Consider the following 9,827-nt stretch of genomic DNA (forward strand, 5'->3'; position numbering starts at 1 on the left):
AAGGTTGAGAAATAATAAAAAAAAAATATGGGAAAATTAAAACCCATTTTGTCCCTATTCTCAAGAATCACTGTACTACAAAACTAACAGCAAACAATGTAATAACAGTATTACATACATTATAATTATTGTAGCTATAATACTGATTATTATGTATCCTATCTGCCATTAACAGAAAAAAAATCTTTAGTAATAAAAACAAATAAGCTAAATATCATTGTTATAGTTAACTTATATTATGCCTTTACTATTTAGGAATATTTCTTCTACGCTGCACTTTTTATTTTTATTTGAGTAATTTTATATTGAAAGAAACTTATTTAGATTTTTTTTTTAACTTACATAATTTATTGACATTTTAGTCTGTAAAATAAAATTTCCACTTAACTTTATATTTTGGTCTGTCTGATGATGTAATTTTTAAATATTAAATGATTGATAATTTGATCAGTTACTTGGACTTTTTACCAAATACTTTTTTACTCTTAACTCATGTTTTGGATGGATACTTTTTACTTGAGTAAAAAGATGTTAAAGTAGTGCTACTTTTACTTCAACACAATTTTTGGTTACTCCACCCACCTCTGATGTCACATCCTGCTGTCGGGGTTCAGTTACTTCCTGGCCTTTCTGTACTGACGTGTCTCTGTGTGCTTCCTTTGCAGATCCACTCTGCTGAGCAGAGTTTAAAGCTGAAGGAAGACAAACCCAACAGGCGGGACGCGCCCTGTCCACTCTGCTGTTGTCCAAGCAAAGTATCCCAATCTCTGAAGGGAAACGACAATCTCTCCTCAGACTGTGGAGGGCTTTGAATGTTCCCCTCCCCAGCACTGAGCTGTGCTTTTCGACCCTGCATCCTCTATGCTGTATATTTGAAGACAGCTGTTTTTCATCTCTTTGTATGACTTTATAGTCGTTTTGTTAAAGACACACTACAGACCTTCAGGGTGAAAAAGAAGGTTGATCTTTCTGTGTGCAGGTGTTGGGGCTTGTTGCGCCCTCTGCTGTTTTAATACTTTTAATATTGCGCTAGCTGCTGGTCAGCTAGCAACACAGATATGCTACACACCTTCTGGTTCCTGATGCCAGCATTCTCTGCACAGAGAAGCCAAACCTTAATGCTGTAGTTCACTAAGACAGCATTTTGTCCAGTTTTCCAGCTCAACTTTCCCCATCCCATAGCTTTTGATCAGTGACTCTAACAGTGGCTGTGTTTCCATTAAAATGTGCGCAAAACTTAATATTAATATTATGCTGATGTTGGAAAAAAAAATCTCAAGTTTCTATTAAATAAGAAACGCAATTAAAATCCCACATGAATAAGCTTGCTCACACGACGTCATAAAAAAAACCCTGATCCTCCAACTACTTCCTGTTGTTTTCTTCTTTTTCCTATGCGCCAGTGGCAACATCCGGTTGTTGATCATGTGACTCGTGCAACGTGAAGTCACGTGATCAAAACCCCTCATTTTAGCGTCGTCGAATCTTTATCAATATATATATATATTTTTAATTGTGTTTCCCATAAGCTAATTTTCAACATGTCAAATTGCGCAATTCTACGGTCAGTGGAAACGCAGCTACTCTGGTTGTGATGTGTGTTAAACAGAAATGCACTGGCTATATTGAAACGAGACGCGTCTGGTATTTGTTTTTGTAGATAAGAACTTTTCAAAGTAGGAAGCAACACTTATTTAAATCCTGGCTGAATGGTTGAGTGGGTAAATGTTTTTAGAGGACGGCTGTTCAAACGCGGCCTTCTGCTGCTGAGGTTTCGTGCTGCCCCCTGGTGGCCGGTGCAGAAAAAATGAATTTGTTTTGCGTGTTTGAAAATGTGTTTCATATTTGTTTTATTTATAAATGTGTGCAGTCACGTTATGTTTTCACCTTATTTAATTTTGTACTAGCTACATGACATCTTTCAGTATGTTTAGCCCTCAGATGTTTGTTGGATATTTTTATGAAACTTATTTTTTTCAAGGTACCTGATCAGAGGATGAAGTTAAATGTGTTTTTTGACTGATGTCTGCGTTGCCTTGACTGTTTCCACACAGAGTCCTGTTTTAGCTATTTGTGTCACCTTCTCACTCCCTCCCTGTGTTAATGATCCATTTGTACTTGTGTCACTGAAACAGAATAGAGAAGCAGTTTGTAACTGATTTAGTTGTGTTCAAAAGAGAAAGTTAATAAATTGTTTTGACTCATCAAATGACATTTTGGTCTGTTATTACCTCCTATATCAGTTCTACTATGTGTTGTGCAATAAAATGTTTGGTTTGACATAAATAGCTATTAGAATAGAATAGACATTTATCTTTACTGTCAGCTTTTCAACATGCTAAATGTGCTGCACATTTAGCAGCTCATTTAGCTTCAGCATTAGCAGCTGATAATGAATCCAATTTAAAACATTTTTAGGGAATGTCCAGACCTGTTTCGTGTACGTTAGTGAAAGAAAAGGAAAACTCCAGTAAAAAAGCTCACATTTAATGGATAAAATGATTCCTTATCAGTTATCAGTCTTACAAAACAGATGTTTATACCTCAGGGTCAATGGCATGGCAATGATTTAAACAATGCTTCTATGGTTTTATCCTGAACTACTTTTCTCTGCCCACATACAATCTCTTACACTGCAAAAATACAAAATCTTGCCAAGTATTTTTGGTCTAGTTTCTACCGCAAATATCTTAAACCATTTGAAATAAGACAAAATCTTCAAAGTGGGTTTTTATTTTACCCTGCAAAGAAGCTCAAAATTGACTAAGCTCAAAACATATAAAAGTTCCATAAAAAAGTAAATATAATTTTGCTTAAAGTGGCTTACAGAAAATGATTAATGCAGATAAACACCTTGATTCTGCAAACTGACCTAAATACAGACACATGAGAGCAACTTACACAGATGGTTTATACGCTAAAGGGGAAACAGAATTAAACATCAATACTAACAGCAATAAATAACCTAACTAAACGTAAAACTAACTTTTGCACAATTTTCAACAAGGCAAAGAAAATGTATCTGTTTAATTTGTTTGTTTTTTGCTTTAAAACCTAAAAGATACGTTTTTATTGACAACAAATTTACTATAGTAGATATTTATTTAAAAAAATAGTTCTCGTTTTTCAAATAATCAGGTAACATTTGTCTCTACTTGGAGTTTATTTAGTTAGACTGAGACTGGAACTGAAAGATGAACATCAAAGAAATAAAAACAGCTCTTTGGCTCCACCTGGTGCCCAGATTGTGTAAGTGCACATCGCATTGCACACATAACTTCTTGGGAAATAAGCTTTTCTGTCCAGCTTGGACCAGGGCTGGTTCAAGATGACTTCAGGCCCGTCTTCCTGATTATGACATCATAACCTGGAGATGGTTTCACCACCACACCAAAGCATCTATTTTTGTTTTGTTTTATTTTGTTGATTATTTTTCTGCTGAATAACCCATTTGAGCTGGAGGTCCCACAGTGATGGGCAGACTGGATCCAAAATGTCCTTCTGGGTTTTTTGGCTCAATCCAGTCTGTCAATAACAGCAAGTCGTTCAGGTTCTAAAGAAACAAAGCAACCCAAGACTATTATATTATCATATTACCACCAAGTTTGACTGCTGATACAAAATGGTAATATGTGCCTGGAAAACACATACTGCCCCTTTAAAATGGGAGTGTGACTATATTTTCTCATAAACCCGTGTCAGTTTTGATCAGATTTCTTCAAATGATTCATGAAATCATCAATTCAATAGTTCACAATGTATTTAGGCAGGTTGCCTTTGTCTGAAATTATCAAAAAAGCAAAAAGAAAAGAAATCTGATGAGTGTCAACCAATAAAAGCCCAATTAGTGCGTCTCCTTTTGTATTTCATCAGAAATCGGAAGATCCTGTTGAAGTTGGGAACGTTGAGGAATGTCTGTTTTGGATCAACACATCAACACAAATTCTGGATGTAACACAAATTAAAAAAATGAGATCACACCAGATCTGACACTAGAAAGTACAACTGCTCCAAGCTTCCATACAGATGCTCAAATAAGATGTGGGAAGATTTAAACGCTGGTGATGCAACAGCTGAGTCACTAACCCAATCACTGGTAGGCAGTGAATACTATAAAGTCAGGAAAACAGATTTGGTGTTTCTGTTTGTCTTCTTCCCTCTTTTTTTGCTTGTTGACTGAAAGCACATCCTCAGATCTCCTCTCAGGTTTAGGCTGGACACCAGTGACCTAGATTATTGTTCCCTTGTGACCTCAGAGGTGCAGATGAATCAGTGCTGGCCACCTGCCACCATTGTTCTTTTTCTGTCAATGGAATCAGCTGCAGGCCACACAACTCATCACAGGCTGGGAAAACCAATGAATCGCTGGTGGGTGTGAAGGACCGCAGCATCCAGGCATTTACATCTGTGAAAATCAAAATGTCAAAATGCAAAATATCCAAAGAGGGTAATGCAGCTGGGGTCAATGCATTATCATGCTGAGTGTTTGAGCTATCCCATTGTCCCTCTCTTATCTGTTTATTTAATGTCATGCTCTTATGAAATCGATTATTCTAACAGTGCAAATGACAAAAAACCCACAGAAAGGTATCAGCCAACCTTCTGATTGTGGAGCATTTTAACCTGTTGTTGAAATTCCTCCATAATAAATCAAAAAGATGCAACTATTTCCAAATAAACCTTGGCACTTTATGGCATCCCATAGTTTTTATATGATATCTGATGACAAACCAACTTTGTTTTTGATCAGTGATTCAAACTGAATAAAATAAAAATGGATGAAATTAGTTTTGCAATGTAATTACTGTAAAAAAAAAAGTTTGGACATCTGCATTAAGCAACAGATAGTTTGGTCCAGTTGTTCTGAACAAACTGCTGAATCCATCTGAAGTCTGGATGAGTGGACAGGTGTATGGATATATGAATGGATGAATGATGGATGGATGGATAAATGAATAATCCATTTTTCCATCCATCCATTTATCCATCCTTTAATCCATCTATCCATAGATAGATCTATCCATAGATAGATGGATTAAAGGATGGATGAATTAATTAAAGAATGATACATGGATGTTGGATGGATGAATGAATGGATGAATTAATTGACAGATGGTTGGATGATGAATGAATGGGTGGATGGATTACAATATGCTTTTTCATGGTAGAAGTGTTCTTTGCTGAATCATATTTTAAATATTTTGCATTGATGTTTGATTTCAGTTAATTTATTTCAACCTAACTGTTATGAAATTAAGCTATAAAATTGCCTCTTAAAGATTTGAATGTCTGTTTAAAATATTTTCCCCAGTGTTGTACTTTTTAAAAACAAAAATTAATTCAAACTTAAGCCATAAAAATTACATAAATATATATTTCTGACATTCAGGGAAAACATTTGCATGTTGTGAATAAAAATGGATTTATTCACATAATTTCTCAAGTAAAATCGACGCTGACGTCAGCCACGGTGTCCGCGCGCCTGACAACGCACCACTCAGCTGCTGAGGAGAGAGCGCGCGCAGCAGCAGAGGCGGGACAGCAGCTGAGCTGTAGTTAAAGGTAGACCGTTTGCCCCGATGAATCAGTGTAAACAGCTCGGTTCTGTTGGTAAACTCGCAGCTGGGCTCGTCCGAAGGCTCCCGCAGAGAACCAGGTAAGAACCGAGATTCTCCCCGACCTCAACGCGTCCCCCTCCCGGCTCAGCAGAGGCATGGCGACCTGTCGGAAGTTGCAGGTGCACGCTCTCCCTTTTGATGTTTTAATTGGTTAACCGGCACCAATTAGCGAGCGGTTTGATTCGCTCCACCTTAAAACAGCGAGAAATTAAACCAACTCTCGTCATTTATTTATATTTTCTGTGAATCATTTTGTCAACAGATGCGTTATTGAAATATTCAAAAGAACAAAAAAGATAGGATAATTATTATTAGGTTTTGAAATTGCTGTTTGTATTTTTAAAGTTTTGACTACAGTGTGATCATCTGCCCCCGCATTTCACCAGGAATGTCATGAATAAAATCAGCTGCATGTATGAGTGGGCGGCAGGCCAAGACAGCAACATTATTGTTCTCTGAAATGTTTGTCAGTTTCAGTCGTATGTCAGACACCAAAGTCAGGCGTTACAGCTGTTTTCTCCAGTAGTTTCATGCTGACCATCCTCCTGTATCCCTGACGCTGTCTGAGCAGACTGAGAGTGACTCTCCATGTAATGCAATACTTCCTGCCTTCTGAATAATAAATGGACAAGAGGCTTTCATTGACTATTTTCTGTCCGGGCCCTCCGTTTCCCCACAGCTTCATCAGCTTGAAATCTCAGTTTCCTCAAACCGACCTCAGGTGCTTTCTCCACGTTTATATTTCAAATTATGCGATATTATTTACAGGGTTATTAAAATATGAGTTATGTCTCTTCCAGCTTTGCACATCTAGAGACTGAAACCTTTGCTCATTCTTTGCAAAACAGCTCAACTCAGTCAGTGAACATCTGTTTTTAAGTCTAAATGTAAATTTTTAACTAGATTTACTTTTTTACTTTGACTGGACCACTTAAACATATGAATATGCTTTGATCTAAACCATTCCCCTGTAGTTTTCCTCCTGGATGTTGAACCTCCACCTTTAGTTTCAAGTCCTATGCATTCATCAGGTTTTCTTTCGGCATTGCTCTGAATTTATCTTTCCAACTTACAAGTAACTTTTCAGCAAGAAACAGGAGCTTGTTTTCAGTCAATAATTCCTTCATATAGAATGAAAGTGCTCATTCTATTGGCAATAATAAAACTTATAACAGGGGAAAATGTCTTGTTTTAAATGAAATAATCTGCCAATGGAAGAAGTACTTGTTTATCAATATCGAGGAATAATTGACTGAAAACAAGCTCCTATTTCTTGATGAGAAGTTACTTGTAATTAGTTCCATCTTATTTCAAGTGTACTATAAATATTTGAACTAGAAAATAGACCAAAATTACTTGGTAAGATTTTGTGTTTTTGCAGTGTGTGAAATAAAGAAACCATATTCACTGCAGGAAAATCTCCATTTTCCTTCCGTGTGTTCCTTGATCTTTATTATTGTGTTTGTTTACTAAAATGTTTGTTCTTTTCTCTGGAGTAAAATGTCTTCTCTATTTAAAAATACCAACAGAAATGATTCTGTCATGAAACCAAAACATATTCTGATATAAGGATTTTTTCCTTCCTCATCATTTTTGCAGGTTTGTCACCTCCTTCAGGTCTTAAGATGGGGAACGGTTCGATGAAATCAAAGCGTTACAAACCCCCCGACGCCTCTGTTTCTACCTCTAACGGCCAAGCTCACAAAGACCACTGCGGCGCCTTCAAAAATTCATCCCTGGACTCCCTGAGGGCCCGCGTGGAGGAGCTGGAGCGAGAAGGACGGCGGAAGGATGAGGAGCTATGTGCCAAAGAGCAGCAGATCAAAGGTCTTCAGGAGCAACTGGCCAAGCAGACCCGGGTTCTGTCCGAGCTCAGTGAGGAACTGCAGAACAAATGCATCCAGCTCAATAAGCTGCAGGACGTTCTGAAGAGCGGCGCCCCGACTGGCCTCACATCGCGGCCACCTTCTGTCAGAGCCAGCGGAAAGAGCAGCCCCAACCTGAGCGTCCGCATCAAGGAGACACTGAACAGAAGGAAAGGAGCTAAAGCCGGCGTGTCGGCAGAACCCACGTCCAGCAGTCTGCCCAAGTTCTCCTTTGAGAAGGCGCGGGTACCGAAGGATGCAAGGTGAGATTCCTGTTTCCAGAGACGACAGAGAGAGAGATGAGCCCTGAGGCTCAGTCTGTGCTGGCAGTGAGTGGGAGGGAAGTGGGCAGCAAACAAACTGTGCAGAAATTAACATTATTCAGGTCAGCAATGTCCAGCTGCTGGTCACCAGTTTAGGTTCAATCCGACCAAAATTGCAAAAACGCAAAATCTTATCAATCAGGCTCAGCAACAATGCAGTTCAAAGTGCTTTACATCCTGAAAACATAAAAACATCAAATAATCAAGTTGTGAAAACAAGCAGCGGACATTACGCTGATACAGTGATCAACGTAATGTCCATCAATATACATCAAATATGTTGATGTTTCATTTATTATGTCCCAAAAACTGCTGGGTTTTTAGTCGAGTTTTAAAGGAACTCTGTTCCAGCTGTTTGAAAGTTTCTAACAGATTCGTGATGCACAGAAGCTGAATGCTGCTTGTTTGGTTCTGGTTCTGGGGATGCAGAGCAGAACCAGAACCAGTAGAGTTCAGGTCAGAGTCCGGGTCTGGAGGACAGCCGAACAGTGTACCTGTACTACTCTGTTCAGTATTTTTGTTTTAGTTTCTAGTACAAACATCTTAGTTCACTTGAAATAAGACAGAGTTTATCACAAAGCATTTAATTGAATGATAAATTAAAATGACTTTGATAATTTCCATTCTGATAATTAATATTTTTTATTAATCAGTTCAGTTCTAAAGAAAGACAGAGTCACGCTCCTGTCTCTGCAGGGACAAACTGCATGTGAATTCAACCTATACCATTTTATTTATGGTTTGGGTTGTATTTATATTTCCATTTTATTTATTGTGTTTTGTTGCTGTTCTTTGTTTTGGATACCTAAAATGCCTTTAAGTGCAGTTTATTGATCTTTGAGAAGGTGAACTTGCATCATCATGCCACTTGAAAATAACGACTGGGACAATTTATTGAGCAGCAAAGTTTATTGTGACAGACCTAAATAAGATAAAACCAACTCACAAGAAACTTTTCAGCAAGAAACAGGAACTTGTTTCAAGTGAATAATTCCTTCATATTGATGAACAAGTACTAGTTCCACTGGCAGATTATTTCACTTATAATTGGTACTGTTTTTGTCAATATTAAGGAATTGTTGACTTAAAAACAAACTCCTATATCTTGCTGAAAAGTAAAATATATGGACTTGAAGTTATACCAAAAATACTTGGTAGGATTTTGTGTTTTTGCAGTGTTCTGTCTTAATCCTCATTTCTGTTTATAATGGAAATCTTGACATTGAGGCTCAAGAAGCTTACAGAAAAACCAAATCCTTACAGCTGATATGCTTTTCATCAGCTCATCTGCATCAACGGTTTTGCACACAAAACGGTCAACAGATGAATTCACAGCGCCGGACATGCATACATCCAAGTTTGTCCCTGCAGAGACAGGAGCATGACTCTGACTTTCTTCACAACTGAACTGTAATTTTATCGATTCTCGCTGCTCTGGTGGGTTACTGTATGTCCCGCCCCAACAAAGGTTTATCGGATTTAGGAAGTAATCTGATCTCAGAATGCTGCTCAAGGGAGGCAGGAGGCTACGGTGAAAAACTCACTCTGCTTCAGTCTGTTTGACATGATGCAGGAAGAAAATAAGTCCTTTACGTCCTTAACGTATTTATAGTCTTAATTTTGAACTGTGGGACTATTGCAAACGAATTTTAGCCAGTTAATTAGCAGCAGCAGTGAGTCTGCATCCTGAACTGATTCCAAGTAGCCTACTGTTTTCTTTTCTTCAGCAGCTGAACCGGCATGCAAATCCATGGTTTACACTGATATGGGAAAATCAGCCTTGGTTTTATTGCAAGAAGAAACCGAGCAGGAAACTGATGTCCATGTTTGGTCAGCATCAGTGCAACTCAGTTTATCAGAGTTGACATATTGGTAAGACGTTATTTGAAGCAGTGTGCATAAGACTGACATGACACTGTCATAATGTGACATAACTCCTGTGATGAACATGAAGGAGTCTTCAGAAATGCTTCCGATTGAAGTTTCATTTGATTAATAGATACTTTTAATGTAAACTTGCT

At 37.9% G+C, this 9,827-nt stretch overlaps 1 protein-coding gene across 2 annotated transcripts; it reads left to right on the plus strand.

Moving 5' to 3' along the window:
* Positions 1-5,480: 5,480 nt before the first annotated feature.
* Positions 5,481-8,038, plus strand: LOC103134979 (cGMP-dependent protein kinase 2-like). 2 transcript variants are annotated; one of them, XM_016669109.1, is made up of 2 exons: positions 5,481-5,656; positions 7,236-8,038. In XM_016669109.1, the coding sequence occupies exon 2, from the start codon at positions 7,244-7,246 to the stop codon at positions 7,748-7,750; it is 507 nt and encodes a 168-aa protein (XP_016524595.1). In that variant the 5' UTR covers positions 5,481-5,656; positions 7,236-7,243; the 3' UTR covers positions 7,751-8,038. The 2 variants fall into 2 exon arrangements, with proteins under 2 accessions (XP_016524595.1, XP_007547569.1); XM_007547507.2 differs by having other exon boundaries at positions 5,483-5,656; positions 7,218-8,033.
* Positions 8,039-9,827: the final 1,789 nt, after the last annotated feature.

The sequence above is a fragment of the Poecilia formosa genome, unplaced genomic scaffold (assembly GCF_000485575.1).
Source record: "Poecilia formosa unplaced genomic scaffold, Poecilia_formosa-5.1.2 Scaffold20, whole genome shotgun sequence".
NCBI classification, from domain to species: domain Eukaryota; kingdom Metazoa; phylum Chordata; class Actinopteri; order Cyprinodontiformes; family Poeciliidae; genus Poecilia; species Poecilia formosa.